The sequence below is a fragment of the Neltuma alba genome, unplaced genomic scaffold, assembly GCF_004799145.2.
Source record: "Neltuma alba isolate B1F8T4 unplaced genomic scaffold, ASM479914v2 tig00012263_pilon, whole genome shotgun sequence".
Classification (NCBI taxonomy): Eukaryota; Viridiplantae; Streptophyta; class Magnoliopsida; order Fabales; family Fabaceae; genus Neltuma; species Neltuma alba.
Genome location: NW_021636789.1, coordinates 388919 through 412996, shown reverse-complemented (window position 1 = coordinate 412996; position 24078 = coordinate 388919). Strand labels below are relative to the sequence as shown.

Genomic DNA, 24078 nt, shown 5'->3' with positions numbered 1-24078 from the left:
TGGTTTGAATTGCAAAATTTGGGTTCTTTCACCTCTTAATTGTTTAATTAAGTTGGTTGATTATTTGATTGTTTAATTGGATAATTTCAAACATAATTTCCAAAATTAAATTGAATTATCTTTATTGGTTTTAATAGGCTTAATTAACCAACCTTACACTGTTATGAGTTCTCTAATGGTTTAAGGGTTTTTGAAATTGAGGGTTTCCTTTATTTCAAGTAGGTAATTAAGTTTATTAATTCCACTCTCTTATCACCTCCATTTGGTCTAATTAACTGATTAAGGTTATGAAGGTTAAATTCATACGAATCCTAAGTTGTCCCCTCTACCGTACCTGAAGAGAAATTTCTGAATTTTTACTTGCTAATTCTCTTTGCTTTCTGATTAATTTTCTTTATTCATTATTTTTATTTTCCTTCAAAAAACCCCCCAAAAATTGTATTGCATTTATTTAGTTTAATTTAATTTTCATACATATTTTAGAGCATTTGCATCTTGCATTTAGAATTAGAATTTTGCATTTTAGTTTAGGTCCAATTTATTACTTTTTTTTTATCACCTAAATTTTCACCTAAAGAAACCCACAACTTGCTCCTTGGAAGTAATTATCACACCTTACTTATATAGTACCTTAGCAGTCATTTAGAACCATTCTAAACCACTTTGGATGGTCTTAAACTTAAAAATTTCAATTTGGACGTTAATTTTCAGAAAATTACTGTTCACTGTCCAGTTTTCAGATTACAAGTCCAACTTTGAAAAATCATAACTAATTCTAAAAAAATCGTATGGAGGTGTTATAAAATTCTACGGAAAGCTCTTTCAATACTATTTAAGGGAAAAATATTCAACTGAACTCATTCTCATTGAAAATGTACAATTTATTGGATTAAGATTACTTTTCCTTTGGTAAAATCTGGATTTTTCAGATTCTGCGCCTTAACTTTGAAAATTCATATCTCTTCATATACACATCCAAATGAGGTGATTTACAACTCATTTTAAAGCTTGGGATGTGTACTATGAGTCTGCCAAATCTCGTGACTTAACTCATTCATTTGATAGGTCAAACTAAAGCTCAAAACTAACTGCTTCAGGATCTACGTTTTATCCCTTAATATCTCCTTACTTTAATTCTTTTTATTTGTTTGACATACATAACATGGGCTTAATCTTTCTCATTCATACTCATATACTTTCATTCATGCCATAAACATCCTAAGCATATACATTAAATTGATGGCATTCATAACATAATTTACAACATAGGAGAATTATACATTAAATATTTATATCAATCATTTGCATTAATAATTCTCCACTTCTTCTCCTTGCTTCTCATGCCATTAGTGCCCATCATTGATTGACCTAAATGGTTGGTTAGGGAGGGGGTGAGATTCGGGGGAATCTCAGTAACAAACAATACCATATTAATCATGCTAAATGGATGCTCATGCACTACACGCAACTTGTTTATTCTCTTGTTAATTAGTGACATACTAGCATGCTCAAAGCTAACTTCTTGATGCATGGCCATGGAGACATAATCTACTCATCATGAATAGTAATTACAGCAGCTAAAACATGTCACAATAACATTCAATAACATGTACACGGCAACACACAAGCATACCACATCAAGCAATGACAATAGGTAAATTCACTACCTTGCGCCTCAAGCTTTCCTCTTACTTTTCCTTTGACTCCCTTGACTTTCCAATCATGTGGGCATTCGGTCAACATCATCAAACATCCTCTTAGATGTTCCAAAGGTCCTAAACATAGTCATAATGATCATACAGTCTATTAGGACCACTAGATTACATAAAGTTCAAAGCCAGCTCTCTTGAACCTCAACCCTTTCTCTTAGTCTTAGGGTTTTTTTTTCTAGCTTTTCTAACATAAATCTCATCATTTTCCATCCATATGATCCATTTCTTGTCAATTAGGACCATTTTAGATGGCCTTAGATTCAAGAAGATCAAATCTGAAAATTTTGATTCGCGGGTACTGTTCACGCAGAATCTCTAGAATTTTTGCTCAACTTTGAAAATTCATAATTAATTTTAGAAAAATCAAAATTGAGTGTTTTCAAGTCACACTGAAAGCTCATTAAGTTAACTTTGAAGGAAAAATAGTTTTAGGAACCAAATCTATGCTGAACAGCACCGGAATTGTACAGAACTCGACACTCTTCTAAAAGTTCAACACTGTTTCCAGATTTCAAACCCTAACTTTGAAAAATCACCATAAATCGTACACATATCCAAATGGAGCGTTCTGCCCGTGGATTTAAAGCTCACAGAGTGTACTTTAAGCATGCCAAATTTCAGAACCAGATATGAATAGTAACTAATTCGAAATAGGTATTAAATCAGCACATAATTCTTCCAATTTTCACATAGATCCACTTGGATCTACCATACTTTGAGGTGTTCTAGCAAGATCTAACAACCAAACTCCCTTCCCCACTCATCAACCATTTCGACCAGCCATAAAAAGGGAGAGAAGATAGATTTTTCAACCTTAAAAGAGAAGGAAAACAAGACAAGAACACATCTAGAACCAAGATCTCACCTTAAATCCTTGATTGATGACCAAAGTTGATAGCTTTCCTTGGTTCTCCTTCCAAAACGCTCTCTTTTCCTCTCCTCTTTGCCTTAGACGAAATTCCCATTTGATTTAGGGGAGAGATGAGCTCCTTAGTGCTCTCAAAATATCTCATCTACCACATTTAATGAAAGTCTAAGTGTCAAATGCCTAAGCCTTTTTGAAACCTCTCTCTTAATTAACTTAATTCATAATATAATTACATTCCAAAGTCAAGATCCTCTCCATTGGTAGCTTGACACTTGGAAAGCTTTAATTACCATCCATTAAAGGCTTGACAAGTGGCGACTTATGGCCAAGTAAAGTGCAAGACTCTAATCAACACTTTATCGGTGCACTTTTACTTCGGGTTTGACTTCTTTTCTATAATTACAGTGCTCTAGCCTCTGTAATTATTTTCTATCAGATTCATAAATTCCCTTTAATTCTAGAGAGTATCTATGAGTTTTCTTAGGCCTTAACACTTCCTTTAAGCTTTGCATAAAATTCATTTACTAAAATACCCTTTTATCAGCAAAACCGGCTCTTTAATTTATTAAAGCCACTCCACTGGCCTTTTGGTTGCGGGACTAATTTTATAAATCAGTACAACCTTCTAACCATTTAATCTCATTTTTATATACATTTTTTGAGGTCTCTTGCTATTTTAAATAATTACCTCACATGGTATACTTTTTATTGGTAATAACCTCATAAATGCCATTGAAGCTGCTTCAGGGGTATTTTCATCTTTTCTCTTCACAGAAGAGCTTTAGAATATTATTTCCCATTTTCTAGGATTTTCTTGGAATTCTCTGCATACTCTTCCATTTTTACCCCTGTTGGTCATAACTTTCTAAATTTACAGTTTAGTCCCTTCTTAGACTTAACTTCATATAATCCTCTCTTTGAGGCTTTTAGCTTAACCTTTGGCCTGTATTTAGTCTCTTTTCTCTTTCTGGGCCTTCGAGACTTTACTGGAGCCTCTAACTTTGATTACACTTTAGCCCCTTAAAACTTTTACTTTGCATTTAGTCCCTGAAACTGCTTTGCCTTCCTTTCTTATCTTTGGGACTTCTGCTCAAAAGGGGTCTAGTAGCCTATCCAATTCAGGCTATTTCTAGTACTTCTAGGCCTAAAAGTCTGGATGTTACAGTAATGACCTAGGTCGACCCTAAACTACAAATTAATTAGGACATAATTTAATTGAGTGCTTTAATGACAAAGGCATCATCAGGGTATTGTAATACTTTCATAAAAATATTGTAGGCCCCGTCATTAAAATAAACGGCTGTTAGCTTGGCTTTGATTTTTTTTTTTTTACCTATTTTAAACTTGTATTGGTAGATTTGCACATGATAAAAGTATATAGTACTTGGGGCACTTTTGGGAAAAGTTGATGGGTATTTTTGTGCTTTTATTTTTTGGCCTTGAGAGTATTTTTATACCTTAATCCTTATATTTATTATTTGTGTATAATTTTAATACCCTTGCACTGATTGATTGCAGGGGATTTACGCAAGCACGCAAGCACGCGTGTGTGTGTGATAAGCCTACGAAGTTATTTAATTAGGTTTTCATCTTTAATAATGCTATAATAATTATGTCTTAAGTACGTTTAAGTCGACAAATTAGAGTGGCAAAAGTCTTTCATTCCATAAATTTGCAAAATGAAGAATCCTCCCTGCTCTCGGCATGAAATCTCATCTCTACTTTTTTCTTTTGAAAAATTGACTGTGCATGAATTGGAGTGTATGTACACCCCTTTTTCTTGCATTTGAGTAAAAAATGAATCTAGAACAGGGAAGGTTATTTTTGTGATGGCTGGCTCCCAAGTTGGATCGTGAGTCAAGATTCTGGTTTTCAGTTGCTGTCAGCCTGCCTTTGTGATTACAAGGGCTACCGTTATTGGCTACTTCATGCCTTAGGCTGGGTAGAGTTGTTTAATGGCTTGGGCTAAGGCCCCATTTTTTACCGAATAAAAAGTACACGAGGGGCGGGTCTGACTGAAAGTCCCGTCCTGTGGCCCAATCCCAGTAGTATTTTCGAAACATCGTTACCGAACGAGAGTAACAGTGTCATTGTCCCTTTTCGTTCCGCAATTTTTCATTCCGCTGGTTCCAACAAATTAACAGCAATAGGGGGCTGGGCGAATCCTTTGATGTGCACGGGTTCGAACTTGGTTGTGTTTGTCGTTTGAGGTCTTTCACGTTCTCCGTGCATATACCTTTAGCTTTGTGAATCTGCTGTTTTTATGGTTTGATTCGCAAACTGTAAAATCAGCCGGTGTTAACAATGGCATCGAGTCAGAACCAAGCGCCTAATGTTGATCTCTTCGATGCTTATTTTCGACGTGCGGATTTGGATCGGGACGGCCGTATTAGTGGTGCCGAAGCTGTCGCCTTCTTCCAAGGCTCCGGTTTGTCCAAGCAGGTTCTCGCGCAGGTACTATCTTCACTATTTGTTAGGCACGCAGTTATGTTTGCTTTCCCATGATTGTGTACAAGTTTATTGTTTTAGTGGTTGGCAATAGCATATCAAGACTGTTTCCATTCTTTAGTGTGATCTTAAAAATGTCAGTTTGTACTCTGATCTGAGGTTGGTTCCAGTTAAGATGATTAAAATTTATTTTCTATTGAATTTCCTTGATGTATGAACTGTCAGTGTCGATGTATCCTGCTGTCCTGAAACTGAGATTTTGGGCAGATCTCAGCCATCTGGGGCGCTTCGGATGTTTGGAATTTGTATGAGGATTACACAGTGCTTGATATAATGGTGCCAATCTACCTAAATTATTTTTCTTACGTTAGTTGTGAATGGGAGAAGTCACAATGAATTGAGTTCTGTAAAAATTAAAAATGCGAGAATTAATCATGAGTACTGTATATATGCTTTTCTACAGAACGTGAGGGCTAATCTTATTCTGCATTCTGTGGTGCAGATATGGAAATAACCAGCTAAGTTATGCAATTTAATGATATTTATCTCTTTTAAGAGACTAATGGGCCCTTGTGCTTTAGCTGCACTTTAAGTCAAATGGGCTTTCATGTGAGTGATTGTTCTAGAGATTATAATGAAACTATTTTTTGGGCATGAACATCTTTTGACTTGAAATGGTCTTTTGATAGGGTTCTTGCCAGTTCCTCAAATTATTGCTTTGATTGTTAGTGAGGTATTATTGTGATGGCGCCACATTCGTCTCTTGCTTGTGACCTTGATACATGGGTGTTCGTCCTTCTTAATGGTGACACCACTGCATGAAGGCATCTACATTCTAATCATGTCAAAACGCAGACACATTCATATTTAAATTTTTTCTTTTGTGACAGTATTTTAAATTTTATTAATATCGCTGGTTGGCTTCATTTACAGATTTGGGCTTTTGCAAATGAGAGTCAAAGTGGTTTCCTTGGCCGGGCTGAGTTTTATAATGCCCTTAAACTTGTCACAGTGGCACAGAGTAAGCGAGAGCTAACCCCAGAAATTGTAAAAGCAGCTTTGCATGGCCCAGCTGCATCCAAGATACCTGCACCTCAAATTAATTTTGCTTCCACTCTTGCACCTCAGTTTAATTCTTCTGTAGCTGCACCTACAATTCAGATGGCTCCTGTTAATCCTTTATCCTCCCAAAACACTGTATTGAGGGGGACAGTTCCAAATTTAATTGGAAGCCAGCCAAACTTTTCTTCTCCAGAAAGTCAATTAGTGAAGCCTCCACAACAAACTTCTACATCTAGTTCGAATCTGGCACCCAGAGGCTCCACTCAAGGGTTCTCTGGAGCAGTGGCTGTTGTTAGAGCTCAAGCTACCGCCCCCAGCATTACAACTGATAGGATCGGTGGCCAAGTGAGTGGAGCTTCAGCAGTAACTTCCCAAGTAGGAGCTGGTGGAATTAGTCCTTCAATAACCCAGGATGGGTTTGGGCTTGCAGCCTCTGGATCAAATGCTGCACTGCCACCTAGGCAGTACCCTGTCTCTGACATAAATCCATCTGAACTAGCAGTTAAGGATTCTAAATCTGTTGATGCTTCAGGAAATGGTTTTACTTCTGGTTCATTTTTGGGTGGGGATGTGTTCTCTGCTACCTCATCTCAGCTAAAGCAATACTCTTCACCACAGGGATTTTCTACACGCAGTTCACAGGCTTCATCAGCTGCTGTTCCAGTATCTGGAGCGAACCAGAATTCTATTCAGACAAGTGCCATTGATTCTTTCCAGAGCTCACTTGTGACACAGCCTGCTAGTTCACAACTTCCACAGGCTCAGGCACTGGCGAAACAAAACCAAAATGTCCCAATCCAGGCACGTACTATGTTGATTCCATCTGGACATTCAGCGGGATTGCAGAATTCTGCTTCCAGTCAGCCTCCATCTCTCTGGCCAAGGATGACTTCATCCGATGTTCAGAAATATACAAAAGTATTTGTGGAAGTAGATACAGACAGAGATGGGAAAATTACTGGGGAGCAAGCCCGAAACTTGTTCCTTAGTTGGAGATTGCCAAGAGGTATGGTGTGCTTGTCTTTTCCTTTTTGCTTACTGATAGCCTTGAAGTTCATATATTTTACTTGCTTTTCTTGGTCTCTAGCTACAATGACTGCAGTCAGTTGAAATATATGACTGATTGATCATCTCTATAAGAAGATAGGTTGCATTTGATGCCATCTGCTTTTGGTGGGGTGTTGGTGGTTCTGTTATACACACCATACTTTAACTTTTTGATTGCTAGCTGATTCCCTGATCCTTATTTTTATTCTTTGACCTATATCTCTCAGAGGTTTTAAAGCAGGTCTGGGACTTATCTGATCAAGATAATGATAGCATGCTTTCTCTTAGGGAGTTTTGTATTGCATTGTACTTAATGGAGCGACACAGGGAAGGACGAGTTCTTCCTGCAGTCCTTCCTAATAACATTATGCTTGATTTACCAACTTCTGGTCAACCCACAAGTCATTACAATACTGCATCTTGGGGAACTTTATCAGGTGCATATATATAAACAAGAAATTAGCAGTATTTTGTTACAAGCTTCCATGTTTATGAAAATATCTATTTCTTCTCCTAAATCTGTCTCTCTGCCCCTATTATCTCTGAAGGTTTTCAACAGCAGCAAGGGATGGTTGTTTCTGGGTCCCGACCAGTGAACCCTACTGCTAGTAGGCCACCAAGACCTGTTTCTGTTCCTCAAGCAGATGAAGGACCAGAGAATAAGCAGCAAAAGCGCAGAGTGCCACTCTTGGAGAAACACCTCATAAGTCAGCTGAGTTCTGATGAACAGAGTTCGATTAATTCAAAATTTGAAGAAGCAACAGAAGCAGATAAGAAGGTACCTTTTCTATCTTTTGCTTTTGCACTAACACTACTGATGCACAATATCATTTAGTTCCTTATTTTAATCATTCTTTTTATGTATGTCTTTACAAACATTGTTGCGCTTCTTTTTCTATTGAGATCAGAATTCTTCTTTGTAATATTACTCTTATGCTTTTTGGCAGTATTTTGGTTATCTATTTTGGCAGTATTTATATCAGTTTTTCGTTTGTGCTATTTAAACCTTTCCTAGGAATTTTGCTTCCTATCTTTGTTTCTCCAATTTTTCATATAGGGCCATCTAGGTAATATCGTTTAGTTTTATGATGCAGTGATATGTCATTGCTAGAATTTTTTGCTTTCTCTTAATCCTTCTAATGATGATTGAAGTTTACACATGATAACTATTAGCTGTTGTAGTTATCTCTGCACAGTTCATGGAAAGTCCATTTTCTAGATTGTCATTTATTGAGATCCTTGTGTCATGCCTGCATATACCTGATTGGATTCTGTCCTGTTTTAGCTGAACAGGAGATTCTCATCATGTTGTTTTTGTTATTAAAGGTGGAAGAACTCGAGAAAGAAATATTGGATTCCAGGGAGAAAATAGACTTCTATAATGCCAAAATGCAAGAACTTGTGAGTATTTTCCATGCTTTTTTCTTTTAAACTAATGCCGTTCAATTTGCATTCTATTTGGTCTATTTGTAAATGGTAAAGGATGATCGATTTCATGAGGTATATAACATGCTATCATGCATTCTTCAGAATAGTTTGAAGGCTGAGCTATATTCCATGCAGGTGCAGCTAGAGATTGCAAGTAGGAGCTTGGTAAAAATATGTTGAATCTTGTGGGAAATATGATTCTATTACTCATTTTGAATGGTACATTACATCTGAATATATACACCTAGAGAGAGACAAAAAAATAATATCTCATAAAAGCTAATAAAGCCTAACAAAGAGCTAATCAATGACAAAATAAAATCTGTACAATTAATGGCAGAATATTCCCACACTCCCCTTTAAGTTGGATCATAGATGTTAATTATGTCCAACTTGCTTACGCATTCATCAAAACTGTCTCTTGGAAGCCCCTTGGTAAGGACATCTGCAGCTTGCTTCTTTGACGGAACATAGGTCAAGCACACCACTCCATTTTCAATCTTTTACTTGATGAAGTGCTTGTCTATTTCAACGTGTTTGGTTTATCGTGATGGACTGGATTATGGGACATGCTGATGGTAGCCTTGTTGTCAGAATAGAGCTTGATAGGTAATTCTACCTCAATTTGTAGATCATTGAGGAGCTTTTGCAACCACAAACCCTCACAAATTCCATGTGGAATCGCTCTGAGTTCAGCTTCTGCGGCACTTCTAGACACCACATTTTGTTTCTTGCTCCTCCATGTTACTAGGTTACCCCATACAAAGGTGAAATACCCAGATGTGGATCTTCTATCTTCAAAGCCATCCCCGTAAGCAGCGTTAGTATATATCTCTATACTTGGTCATTCTGCCTTTTTGAAGAATAAGCCTTTCCTAGGGTACCCTTTAAGTACTTCAAAATTCTATACACAACTTGCAGATGAGTTTCTTTTGGGGAGTGCATATGTTGGCTCACAAAACTCACTGCAAAGGCAATATCTAGTCTTGTTTGTGACAGTAGATGAGTTTTCTCACCAAACTTTGATATCTTTCCTTGTCAACGAGGGGTCCTTCTTCTTCTTCTTCCTCCTCCTCCTCCTCCTCCTTATCATCACCAACATTGCCTTTTTCTTCCTTCTTCTTCTTTTTTTGTACCGCAATGGGAGTGTCAACAGGTTTACATCCAAGCATTCCTGTTTCTGTCAAGAGATCAAGAGTATATTTCCTTTATGAGATGCATATTCCTTTCCTTGACCTGGCGACTTCCATGCCAAGAAAATAACGCATTTGGCCTAGATCTTTTACTTCAAATTCAAATGCTAAGATTCTCTTCAGTTTTTCAATTTCCTCAATGTCATCTCCAGTTAAGATCATATCATCAACATAGACAATCAAAATGGCCCTTTTTTCTCCATTATGTTTAACAAAGAGTGTGTGATCAGATTGGCCCTGCACATACTGCTCTCTTTTTAGCACTTTTGAGAAGCGATCAAACCATGCTCTGAGAGATTGCTTGAGCCCATAGAGAGATTTCTTTAACTTGCATACTTTGCTACTTCTTCCCTTGTTTTCAAAACCTGGAGGTAGGGTCATGAAAACTTCTTCTAACTCACCATTAAGGAACGCGTTCTTGACATCCAACTAATGAAGCGGCTAGTCAAGGTTTGCAGCTAATGATAATAGAACTCTAACTATATTGAGCTTTGCCGCAGGAGCAAATGTCTCAGTGTAATCTATGCTGTAGGTTTGGGTAAACCCTTTAGCCACTAATCGTGCCTTGTATTTGTCCAAGGAACCATCAGCCTTATACTTTGGTGTAAAGACCCATTTGCATCCCACAGGTTTCTTTCCTCGTGGCAAATCAACAACTTCCCATGTATTGTATTTTTTTAAGAGCTCTCATCTCTTCCATAACAGCCTTCCTCCATTCTGGTGTTTCAAGGGCTTCATGAATGTTGTTAGGAATTTTTATCCTGTCAGGATTAGTAGTGAAAGCACGAAATCTTGGAGCAAGAGTTTTATAATGTGCTTGGAGTGGTGTGCTTGGAGTGGTTTCTATACCTTCCCAAGACTGAAGTTCACCTATATTTTCCCCCTGAAGTGAAGGCTTAGGATAGAACGGTGCATCTTCAAGAAAGCTAATGTCAAGGCTTACAAATATTTGTTTAGAGACAGGATCATAGCATTTATAGCCTTTTTGAGTTGGTGAGTAGCCCACAAAGATACATTTGACAGCACGTGGTTCAAGTTTGGAATTTTGATGTAGGTGGACAAATGTTGTGCATCCAAAGACACGGAAAGGAAGGTTAGTCTCAATATGGGAGGTAGGATAGATACTTTTGAGTTTCTTGAGAGGTGTCTCAAAGGACAATACACAACTTGGCATTCTGTTTATAAGGTGTGTGGCAGTGAGAACAGCATCTCCCCAAAAGTATTTTGGAACGTTACAAGTGAACATGAGGGCTCGGGCAACCTCTAGGATGTGTCTGTTCTTTCTCTCAGCAATTCCATTTTGTTGGGGTGTATGAGCACATGTACTTTTATGAATGATGCCACGTTCTTGAAGAAACATACTCATGGAGTGGTTAAAATATTTAGTGCCATTGTCATTGTGGAGAACTTGGATACTGGAATTGAATTGGTTCTTAATCATGGAATAGAACCCGGGAAACACAGATGAGATGTCAGATTTGTCTTTCAAAAGATGCACCCAACAAACACGGGTATGATCATCGATGAAGGTAATGAACCACTTCTTGTGGGTGCGGTTGGCAACTCAGGATGGTCCCCACAGGTCACTGTATAGTTGTGAACGGTTTAGTAGGTGTGTAAATGGCTCTAGGATAGGAGGATCGATGGTGTTTTGCAAGTTCACAAACCTCACAATGGGTGGCACTAACATCGTAGTTAGGACACAGATTTGGGAACAACCGTTGAAGGTATTGGAAGTTAGGGTGGCCCATCCTCTTATGCCATAACATAAAATCATCAAGTTTTGAGGTAGATGCAGAATGACTTACTGTAGGTGAGAGTGAATTACCCACTTGGTTGACCTCGAAATAGTACAACCCCTCATACTCTTTGGCAATTCCAATTGTCACACCAGAGGATAGATCTTGAAAAACACAATGAGATGGGAGGAATTTAGCAAAACAATTTGACTGCTTGCTCAACTGACTAACCGAAATGAGAGTGCAATCAAGTTTAGGCACATGTAAGATAGATTCTAAGACTATCGAATTTGAAATACGAATACTCCCTTTGCCAGCAATTGGGCTAGGGAACCATCGGCAAATTTTACTTTGATGATTCCAACACAAGGAGTATAAGTGGTGAAAAACTTGTGGGAATTGGTCATATGGTCAGATGCTCCCGAGTCAATCCATACTACTGTGTTTTGTGACATCTTTAAGGCTTGAAGGAAAGTTCCTCTTTTCGCCACTGATGCAACTGGTACAAAGTGTTGAGCAATGAGCGTAGGAGCATCCATAGGACCATCCCTACGCCACTAACCATGAAGAAAAAATCGTTGTCTATGTGATCCAAAAGCCACAATCCTGCACATGTAAGGCTACAGTACACAACATGTAGCACGTTAACGAGACATCTCAGGAAAGGGCTATTCTGACGTGGGAAGTCCCTGGGTTTGGCCGGAAATTGCTCGCTGTCGTCGATGGGAGAAGTCGCTGCCGGAGTGGACCTTCCACGCGCTCTCACACGCCACGGATGTGCTACAGTCGCTAGAGACTATGGTGGCGCGTGTGACTCACGCATTGCCGTTCATGGAGCTGCTTCTGGGTCTAGCCGATTGAAGTCTCCTGCTGCTGATGGGACTGGCGGTGAGAGTCAACAATGACTCTATCATGGCGCACACAAGTTCCCTAGCATACTGGACAAAAGACTTTATCTGACTCATGGCCTAGGAACCCTAATTTCGAATTTGAGCCTGATGCTCTGATACCATGTTGAATCTTGTGGGAAATATGATTCTATCACTCATTTTGAATGGTACATTACATCTGAATATATACACCTAGAGAGAGACAGAATAATAATATCTCATAAAAGGTAATAAAGCCTAATAAAGAGCTAATCAATGACAAAATAAAATCTGTACAATTAATGGCAAAATATTCCCACAAAATAGGATATTGTTTATCTCATTTCCTGCACTGCATAAACAAAACATTCAAGCTTTTAAGGATGTAAAAATACTCTTGTTGTTTACCTATAGTTGATTCCCTAACTTTTATAATCATGCCATTGTATATAAAGTGAATTAATTAAGCTCATCAACATAGGTTGGTTTCCTCCCCCTTTTTTACTATTGCGAAATCTTCACCCTATCATAAAAAATATGTGCAAACATTTGTTTTCTTTAAAATCGTTTATCTCTTTTTTTAAATGATGCTTCATAAAACTGATAACTAATAAACTTGAGGTTTTTAAGGAAAATATATATATGACTTTTACTTGGCTTCTATTATCTTAGTAAACTTTTTTTTAAACCATCACTGTGTGAAAGGCTAAATGATAGCATGCTTTCAGAGTGTGTGGTAATTTGTGTATTGAATGCTAAATCTGAAGGAGGTCAAAGTATTTTACTGGAGAAAGAAAAGAAGAACAAAAGAGGAGTAAAGGTTGAGAGTTCTATTCTTAAATGGTTTTTGGTCTAAAACAACTTTTCTTTTGAGTAGAGAGATGCAACTAAATCCTGCTTGTTAGAACCCAGTGGCAAAGTATGGAATTTGACTCCTACATTAGGCTTAGCATCTAGAATAAAGCCATGCTGCATAGGCTAAGGGCTATGGAGCTTGGTGGGACATTGTAAGGGTAGTGAGAAGGGTAGTATTGTTAGGGTCAGTTTGAGACTATTGTGTTAGATAGAGTAAGTTCAATTGTGATACTCTGTAAATACACTGCCTATAGTTGGATGGAAATTATCTCTTGTTTTGAATTTTTTTATGGTGCGAAACAAATGCTGCACAAAACCTTTTTTTTCCCCGGCATTACAAGGCAAGTGAGAAACTTGAAAAGAACACAATCAAAGTTACATCCATCAAATGGAGGATGTATATCCTCGTCCATAAGTTGCACGGACTTGGGATGGGGATCATTTATAAAAATTATCTCCACACTTTGATAATGAGCATCTTTAGGAAGAAAATCAATGCACTTGATGCTGTCTCTTGGTGCGTATCTAACTTCTATATCCCGTCCAGAGTAGAGCATGTCTCGGATTTCATTAATCTCAGGTCTAAGAGGGTCGTTCTCACCATCATCCTTCATGATCAAGTGATAAGTCTCCATTGAGTCTGTGTATGCTACTAACTTGCAGATCCCTTGGTGTTGACACAGCTCCAATCCAGTTTGCAAGGCCAAAATCTCCGCAATTGTAGGAGGAACAAAACCGAGCTTTTTATGGAACTGAAAAATCCATTGTCCAGTTGAGTGGCGCACAATGCCTCCCCTTGTGGCTAGTCATTGAGCATCGACTGATCCATCAATGTCAAGCCTCATGTGGTCATCTCGTGGTAGTGTCCATCTAATTTCATCATCACCACCAAAATTGAAAACTTGGTGTTTGAAATTTCCATTTGCCGTCGATTTCATCAGTAGGAACACGCATCCATGAATTAGTTCCCTAGCTTGTAAGCGAGTTCCTTTCATGACTCCTCTACATCAATTTCTCCATAAGCTGCAACATATGAGAGCGGATACACGTGCCCATGGCCAATGCCTATATTTTGCCTTTCCCAAGTTTTGCATCAATGCTGCGCAAATCTAGTTACCACGGTTCTCAAATCTTGTGTCCATCAAACTTGAGGAAGGGAATTACTTGATATGGAAGCTGCTGCAAGCTTTCACTGCTATTAATGGCTTCAAGATGCAAATATGTATTTTGGGCTAACGTGCGTTGTGTTAGAGATTTGCTTCAGATGAAGATGAACTCGTTGGAAATTTCTAAGGAATTTCTCAACTAGAAATTGTAGGACCAGTTAGTTGCATTATGGCTTCTTGCATCAATGACGAAAGGGATGCAAGCATGAATGGTGGGGTATGAACATAGGTACCGATTCTGGACTAACCGTGAAGTCTTTTTTTTTGTGTTATAGACTTGTGTGAAAGATAAACAGCTGAGAAATCAGCTCAAGAACTTAAAGAAAGATTTGTTGGGTATCTTTGACTTCCTTCTGAAGGCGAAGAAACTAATTGATGCTATTCTTGCGATTGGTGAGATAGTCCCTATGGAAGCACATATTGGAGCTATCTTTGAAGGACTGCTAGCCTAATACACCTCATTTGTTATGGTGGTGGCTTCCAAAATTGACTCATACTCTTTGTCAAACATGAAGCTTTTTGAACAGCACGAGAAGAGAGAATTGAAAATCATAAGCATTAAGACCCTGTTTGCTATGTGTGAGACTTGAGTCCCATTTCAGAAGTATGGGATTCTGATGTGGGTTTATATGGACCTCCTAACTATGATTCTTCCCCGTTTCCATCTAGTCTTTTGGTGATCCAGCTTGACACTCTTTGCCCTTGTTTGTTCATATCTCTCTTTTCTCAACATGATTAAAGCCTTCTTGTATCTAGTAAATATCCTTGGTGACAACCATTACTTTCTTCAAAAATTTGTTCATGTTTTTTTTAATGTATCTACTCTTCATTCTTGTATCTAGTTTCCCATGACTCTTAGGGTCTGATGACAAAATGACGGAATTTAGAATGGATGTAATAGGAATATGAAATAAGCAGGCACCCTTACAACACAGAGTGAGCAGTATTAGAATTCTCTATTAAGATCCTGGGAATCTCTGCAACATTTTCCCGAAATTGGCTGACATGTCTCTTTTTCTTCGCACTTTTTAACATTTCTGACAACAGAAGACTTCTAAAACTTGCCCAGAATTATTACAAGTAAAAAATACTATATGAGTCTGAAAACATGTCAATCCTCCCAAGTGCTACCATGACCATGTTTGTGGAGTTCATCTCTCCCCTCCATCTTGGCGTGGGTGGGGTTGGGGGTGGCAGCAAATTCCTCTCTTCATTGCTACTTTCTCATGATTCATCTTAGACTTTGGGTGCTTCTCTAGTTACTTGGGACTGAGGTTGCAGAACCTTTTGTCTCCTTTTTTATATAATACTATCAGAGTTGTATTTTTCTTTATGTTCTACTGAAAATTTAAGAACACCTATTGAAACCTTTTTGTTTTTTTGTATAAAAGGTTCTGTACAAGAGCAGATGTGACAATCGCCTTAATGAGATTGTAGAAAGGATATCTTCTGATAAGCATGAGGTATCTTTCTTGACACTTGCATGTGTTCTGATCTGATTATCTCCTTGACCTCTGATGTCTATCATTTGCCTATTACTCCGATGCCAGGTTGAGATTCTTGCGAAGAAATATGAAGCCAAATATAAGCAAGTTGGAGATATAGCATCTAAGTTAACTGCTGAAGAAGCCACATTTCGTGACATACAGGTTTGATGAACTACGGATTTTTCTTCAAGTTAGTGTAAATACAAAGCTTATCACTACTCTGTGGGGGTGTGTGTGTGTGTGTTTGCCTGATCAATGTAAAATAATTTTTTGAACCATGATGCACAGGAGAAAAAGTTGGAATTGTATCAATCAGTTGTTAAATTGGAACAAGATGGCAGTAGTGATGGTAACCTTCAGGTATATATGAAATTTTTTATTTTCCCAGGTCTTTGCTGACATCTGGAGTCTGATTTTTCTTATGTTTTCTCTTAACTTTCAGGTTCACGCTGATCATATCCAATCAGATCTTGATGAGCTAGTAAAATCTTTAAATGAACGGTGCAAGAAATATGGGTTACGTGGGAAGCCCACAACACTAGTGGAGCTACCTTTTGGTATATTCAAATTTGTAGATCCCGTTATAAATCCTTCTCTCGTTTTCCAGTCTTTTTCATGCTCACAACTTTATTATATCGTGATATCTGTTTCATTTATTTTGTCATTATCATTTTCCTTTTTGTGTTCTTGACTGGTGGAGAGATTGATGAACTAGTCCTAAATTCTGAATCAGTGAACTTGAAATGGGCAGATTGATTTCTTTTCAACTTGTCATGTATGGAATTTTTGTAGTTTTTAATAAGACGTGTGTGGACCTGCACTTCATAATCTTTTAAACTTGGGTAATTTATGGTACATGACTTGTGGTTCTAGATTTTGCTAATTGCAATATATTACTATTTTTATGCTCCTCTGTCATGGCTGCTCTTTAACTTGTGTCTGCACACACTCAGCACAGATTCTGGATATAAAACTGTGAAAACATTTTTATACTCTAAAACAGCTCTTCATTCTTGTTCAATGAAGTTTCCCCTACTTGTTTCGCTTGTATCTCACTGGTGGGCTTCCTTTTCCTTGCATTTGTTGACCTCAACCTACTTCAACTTTCAAGGCTGGCAACCTGGCATCCAAGAAGGAGCCGCTGACTGGGATGAACATTGGGATAAGCTTGAAGATGAAGGTATGCCACAATAATCCTAATCAATCTTGTTGATCCGTCAATTACTATTTTCATTTGGATAAAACTTGTATACTTGCTCGCATATAACTTAAATACTTGGAAATAGATCGAAGTAGTTGTTCATTAGTGGGCCTAGTTCAGTTGGGATTAGAAAATCATATGAGGATGAGACGAACACCAGTAAGTTCAGTGAACTCAATTCTTGTGAATATAATTTAGAGAATGATTGTAAATACACAGAGAAGCCAGGTGGGTGCCTATAGTTGAGATAGAAATTAGAGGGAAGAGGAGACAAGGCTGAGCAAGAATCATAGGCCTGAAAAACAAGGGCAAGGAGCTTGCCTGGCTAAAGCGTGAGAGGCACTCAGGTCTGGCTGCAGATGAAAAATAAAACACATAAATGCTGACAATAAGGACTAATGGCTATGACGAGAAGAAAAATGAAAGAACTAACAAGATTTGAGAGAGAAAGATAGGAGAGTAGCCATTGCTAATATACGGGAATTAATGGTGATTGCCTGTAGCAATGAGTACCAAATCTGGAATATTTTTCTATATTTGGTCAGACTTCTATAATTACTCACGCAAATAATTCCTAGATCTTGACCCAATATTCCCATGGATTTAATGCAGATTTCCTAGAGCTTCTCTTTTTTTTTTTTTTTTAAATTAATTTTTGGCTCAATCTGTAATAATCTAATAACATTAATCTCCTGGACCTTACCTTTGTCATGGCATCTGTTTGTCCTTAACCCATTTTCTCGTCTATTTATTGATTATACATAGTTCACTAATCCATTATTTAGCTAATTCATTATAGATAGGGACTAAGGCTTTTTCTTTGTTAGTAAGAGACCCTTGTTAGATTCGTGGTTAGACTAGTCTAGGAGGAGCCATAAAAGCATGAAAAATTTGCTAATTGGCTGTTAAAGTTTGCAAAAACCTCAGAAGATGTGTCTTTGTTAAAGACAAAGCTAAGATAGGAGTTGGTACTTTCTGTTGATGCTGGACCTATTGTGCCAGCGGGTAATGATAGAATAAATCGTATTCTCAGTGTGGTTGTGAGGTTGGCTCGAGAGGACTCACAATATGACGCATAATTTCTTTCGTGGGGGAAATTATAGGCTATTGGTGGATTCAATTAGCAGTTAACTGTTAGTCTGTTACTAACCTGTTTTCCTGTCTGCACCTGCGATCCGCATTTTAGAAAGGTTCAGTAGAACTGTTCAAACTTCATTATTTATTTTACCTTCATCTATCAGGATTCACTTTCGTCAAAGAGCTCACTCTCAGCGTGGAAAACACATTAGCACCTCCTAAACAAAAAATGGTATCAGCTGTGAGCAGGAAAGCTGCTGCCACTGCTGACAATCAAACATCTGCAGCTTCAGTTGAGATTGATGAGAAGTCAGATAGGCATCAGACTGCTGAAGATCAGGCCGTTGACAATGGATCTGCTCATAGTAAAGGTGAAGATGAATCAGCTGTAAGTGCTCCTAACAGTCCATTTGGAAGGAGTGGCATTGGAAGCCCCACACGGGACTCTCAGGAATTTAATGTTGGAAAGAATAATGGCGAACATAATTCATCCCTTGATCAAGAGAATATTCAAGGAATCCATAGGTATGATTTTCAGGACTGGTGCATCAGGTTTTTTTTTTTTTTTTTGGGGGAAAATTTTTCATACTGGTTGGTTGCTCATTTTATTTTAATAATAAAGTTTTTATGAGGCACGCTCCATCTTTCTTGGTTAATGGCTGAATCCAAGTCCTTAACAAAAGTAGACCATCAAATATCATTATGTTAATTGGAGCTGAGTTTCAATGCTATCAACTTTGACAAATTTTTTTGTCATTTTTTCACATGATAAAGGTTTTATGGTCTTGCAGAAGAATTGTTTATATTATTTTGGTTATGCAGTGATCATGATGGTGTTAAGTCTGTGTTTCCTGGTGACAAAATTTTCGACGAACAAGACTGGGGAGCCTTTGACACTAATGATGATATTGACTCAGTCTGGGGATTCAATCCTAGTGGCACAGCCAAGGTGGTAGGAAACTCTTGCACCCATCCTATGCAATTTTTCTTTCCTATAAACTTAATTCATTTATGTTGCTTGAATGCCCCCTTCTTTTTTCTTCTTTATTATTTCCGGTAGTAGCTATATAGTTGTCCCTGTTTCCTTGTTCCCTGAGAGAGATCAGCAGAATAACTCCTTGATGGGGCATGTTGGCTTGTCCCATGTCGAATCTGCACTCTGTTGGGTGGGGTGGCAAATATGTGCCAAGGCAAACGACTTTAAAGGTCAAGTCCTCTTTTGGACAGTGGAGCTGGTCCCTGGGGATGTGATGATTAGAGGGGGAAAAAACCTTAGTTGTAGAAATAATAGACTTGGTAAGTAGGGGATACGGGCAGTTATTCGTTGCTAATTTCTTAAATAAATGGTGGGCATTAATCTTGGTTTGGTTCATTGTTCTGCACGATAGCTATGACTATGGTGATTTGAGCATGGGGAATTTAGAGCTTGCAGAAGATTCCTGCTTCATGGTGCCGGTGGATAATATGGAATAATCAAAGAATAATCAAAGTTTGTTGTTTAGGCATTTTTTATGCCACTTGCCAAATAACAGGAAATGGTGGAGAAATGAGAAAGCGCAATATTCTAGGTTTGAATGTGATATAGTGTTAAGTGAAACCCATTATGTTGAACCCCCGCCGTCCATCAATGTCCTTGGTTTCCCAAAATGTATCAAGTTTATTGTATTGTGCGTATTTGATTATTAAGCACTTAAAGCATTTTATTGATCACATTCTTCGACGTACGTATAGGACCCTGATCTTGATAGAGCCAGAGACAACTTCTTCCATCCTGAGGGTTTGGGCCTCAACCTCATTAAAACCGGTTCACCACAGGCAGATGATCCCCAACCGAAGAGTAGTAGATTCAGATTTGACGATTCTGTTCCAAGCACGCCTCTTTTCAGTTCAGGCACCTCCCCACAGAGGTCTAGAGAGTGGTCCGAGCCTGCTTTTGACAACCCAGGATTTGATTCTTTCAGCACACATGACAGCGGCTTTTTACATTCGCGGGATACACTAGTACGATCTGATTCTGTCCGCAGCCGTGGGGATTTTGATCAGGGTCGTAGCTTTCCAGCCTTTGATGACTCCGGTCCGTTTGGCTCGGGACCATTTAGGCCATCATCTGAAAGTCAAACGCCACGAAGAGATTCTGAGAGTTGGAGCGCATTTTAGTATGGTCTTGTGATTAACTATCCCGTAGGTGCAAGATCATGTCTTTCGGCCTTCGACTTGGAGTGAGTTGTCTGTGTTATTAATTGGGATCTCGTAATTGTAATGTATCCTTTGTATTTAATAGCGTATTTCTTCTTCCCGGGCTTTTCTCATGTGTTTCTTTTTTTCTTTTCTTTTGTTTTTTTTTTTTGGGTCTTGGGAGAAGGAGGAATTGTGTGAAACTCCTCTTTCTGTTTCTCCTCCCTAATAAAAGATGAAATTTTTTTTTATTTTAAGCTTTACATTTGCAAGCATTCATGGTTTTTCATTAAATGGACTCCTTGTAGCTTGGTATGGCATCTCATGAAATCCTAAAAGCAGAATATAAAACCTAAAGTGATTATAACCCACCAAAACTGATCTTACTTCTCCGAATGAAAGGTAATACTCCTCCGGTCCTTAATATAAGACCCATTTAACTAATTTGATTAGATTAAGAAAGTTAGGTAAGTTAGTTAATTATAAGAAAAGTGATACATTTTTCCTAAAACACCATAATCATCTCTTTTAATACCTCCTCTCCCTCTTCTATTTGATTATGGTTAAGACAGTATCTATAGGGGTAATTTAGAGAAAATTAATAAACATGATAAATGGGTCTTATATTTAGGACCAAAACCAACTTAAGAATTGGGTCCTATATTAAGGATCGGAGGAGTATTTCTTCCCCCCCCCCCTGAGTTTAATGACATAACTCTTGTTGTTGGCGAGATATGAGTTTGGCCTCCTTTTAGTTGTATGTCAATTTGAGAATATTTTGTAAATTGTAGAATGAGTATAGCGGAAATAAAGGAGTGGCCGATCACATTTACACGTTTAGCGTCGACCAAACATTGTTGACAAAAGATTTAACGTAAAATTAATTATAATGTATTCACGTATTCATTGAGTGAAAGATAGGGATTGCTCCCTTGCTTTTTTCTGGGGCTAAAATTGCTTTGTTACTAAAGATATGTACATATTAAAGATATGATTCAAATTTAATTCAAAGAAGCAATATGTACTTTTTTCCCTTTCAATATCGTTTTTTCTGTACTTTTTACTTTTCTTATTAAATATAATTCCAAAGCAATGCATCGAATTTGAAAATGTTTTTATTAAAAAAAAAAAAGTTTTTTTTTTTACCATATTGCCTTAATTTTAAAAAAGACAAAAAAATGCCACCTTAACACCTTTTGCCAATGATGACCCTATTAGAGACATCAACAACCACCATTATTGCCTTTTGGAGGTCCAGCACCGGCAGCCATCCTTGCTATCAACAAGGATAATTTGCGATAAAGTTGGGCAAAGTGGGATACAATCCTACCATCTCTTGTATGTCCAAAAATTACATGACCATAGATCTACTAATACATCTCTTGTTTAGCCATTCACTAAAATTCGTTAAAATAAATGCATCACAGATTCATAACTTTTGTCACTATACCTATTACTTCACTAGCTATTTACTGTAACGGCTTGGGAATTAACAAACACTTTTTTAAAATTTCAAACTTGTTACAATAAATGAATCGGACCCTTTTTTTCAAGTTATTTATAATTTTGAACAATACTTACGTTGTCTTATATCCATTACATCAATTTCTCCAATCACGCATTACTATATATTTTATTTTTGAAATATTAATATTTAATAGCATTTAATTGTACACCCACATGAAAAAAAATAAAATACATGTCTATGTGTGATTAGAAAACATGACATAATAGATATAAGTAATTTGAATTAAGTATTTTTCTTTTTGAACTAAACTTGCATTCAGGTTATCCAATTTACTAAAGGGCATCTGTCCTTTGTATCTTTTTAACACGTCATCACTTAATCTTAGATTAACCATTGTTAATGCTGTTAATTTTCACAAAGGAAAAAACTTAGTTCAAGCTTCTTTTATCCATTATATCAAGTTATCCAATCATATGTGGCAATGTATCTTTTCTTGTTTAATGTGTCTTTATAATTAAATGCTTTCAAATGCTAATATTTCAACAAAAAAAAAACACACATGGTAATATGTTATTAGAGAACTTGATATAATAGATATAAAGACTTCGAAGTCCACAAATACCCTATTTTCACATATATCCTACTCAACTCCATTGGCCTTCCTCTCCATCATATGAGGAGTTTGGATGAAACGAAATTATGATTTGGAAAATAACTTTTGGAGAAAGAGTTATTTTGAGAATAGATTTTACAAAAATAGATTTTGGGGGTGTTTGGATAAAATCAAACCATGGTTTAGAGAATAGCTTCTGGGAGAAAAGTTATTTTTGAGAATAGATTTTGAAAAAACAGATTTTATGAAAAAGTGATTTTGATGAAGTGAGAGTGTTTGGATAGTTATTATCAAAACACTTTTTATATATACAAATTACTAAAAAGGATATAAGTTAATATGATAATTACATAAAAGATAAATTTTATAATATATTTTTTGCCAACATAATAAATAATATATAAAAAGACGTAATTAATAAATAATTAGTACGTGTATATCTATTTATAAAATATAAGATTAAATATATTTTTTTAAAAATGATTGTTTTTTTTTCCAACAGAAAAATATTATTTTACCTAAAAGATTTTAAATATGAAATCCCATAATATTTTTTCACAACTAGTTTTTTTAACAACATACTAACTCTAGTCTTCAATATAAGAGCTATTTTGATATTTAATTTGATCATAAATATAAAACCCCAATCTATTTTATTTATTATATTTATCTATTTTTTTAAAGTAGTTATTATAGTAGTTACATATGTTAAATATTTCATCAAACGGTACTTCTAGCAAATACACATGATTAGAAATAGTATTTTAGAGAAGACAACGACTATTTATTACAAATAGTTAACTTAACTAATTTCTTTCATCTACTCAAGTTAGTTAACTAATTTTTATATTAAATATTGGAGGTAGTATTACAATGTGAAAAAAAAGGACCATATTTTCAAAAAGCAACATTTTTTGCTTTTCATGAAACTATGGTTTTGGAAGCCAAAACCTTGGTTTTGGATCAAACCAAGGATTTCTGAAAAATCTGCCTATTTGGATAATTTCTTGCCAAAACCATGATTTAGAGTGAAAAAGTACGTTTTTGTTATAAAAAAAAATTGATAAAGTGAGAATATTTAAATTGTTGTTATCAGAATCAATTTTTTTTCATGTGCAAATTATCAAAAAAGACAAAGTCAATATGATAATTATATAAAACGTATATTTTAATTTATATTTTTGTATAAAATAATAAATTTGGAAATAGCTATCATGTACCTATCTTCTTGTTTCTTAAAATATTGAATTTGGAAAAATTTAATTAATTTAAATTTATTTGGTTAACCATCAAATAGCTTAGATCATCACGCGATCCATTGTCCAAGTTCTGGATTTTTATAGATTAGGAGGAAACTTTAATGTGCTATCTTTTTTTTTTTCTAGGTGTGTTATAATAATTTTGGAAAATTGAATAACCACATGTAAGACCAATATTTTATCATATGAGAACTACATAATTAATTTGCAAATATTAAGAAAATAACTTAAAATAGTTATTTATAATAAATAGGTGTTATTTTCTCTAAAATATTATTGTTAATCACATGCATTGAAACTATCATTTGATATTATGATGTGACTTAAGGAAATAAATAAATAAATATAAAAAATAAAGTGAATTGGGATCTTATATTTAAGATCAAATTGAATCTTTAACTAACTTATACA

The 24078-nt window shown here is 36.5% G+C and overlaps 1 protein-coding gene across 4 annotated transcripts; it reads left to right on the top strand.

Annotated features, from left to right (window-relative positions):
* Positions 1-4606: 4606 nt before the first annotated feature.
* Positions 4607-20578, top strand: LOC114725716 (actin cytoskeleton-regulatory complex protein PAN1). 4 transcript variants are annotated; one of them, XM_028912263.1, is made up of 14 exons: positions 4609-4760; positions 4860-5034; positions 5962-7096; positions 7365-7574; positions 7686-7915; positions 8464-8538; positions 15779-15850; positions 15938-16036; positions 16163-16234; positions 16317-16431; positions 16986-17054; positions 18317-18677; positions 18975-19104; positions 19884-20578. In XM_028912263.1, exons 2-14 carry the CDS (start codon positions 4885-4887, stop codon positions 20307-20309), a joined length of 3144 nt encoding a protein of 1047 aa, XP_028768096.1. In that variant the 5' UTR covers positions 4609-4760; positions 4860-4884; the 3' UTR covers positions 20310-20578. The 4 variants fall into 4 exon arrangements, with proteins under 4 accessions (XP_028768099.1, XP_028768096.1, XP_028768097.1 ...); XM_028912264.1 differs by having other exon boundaries at positions 4609-4771; XM_028912266.1 differs by having other exon boundaries at positions 4607-5034; positions 18975-19101.
* Positions 20579-24078: the final 3500 nt, after the last annotated feature.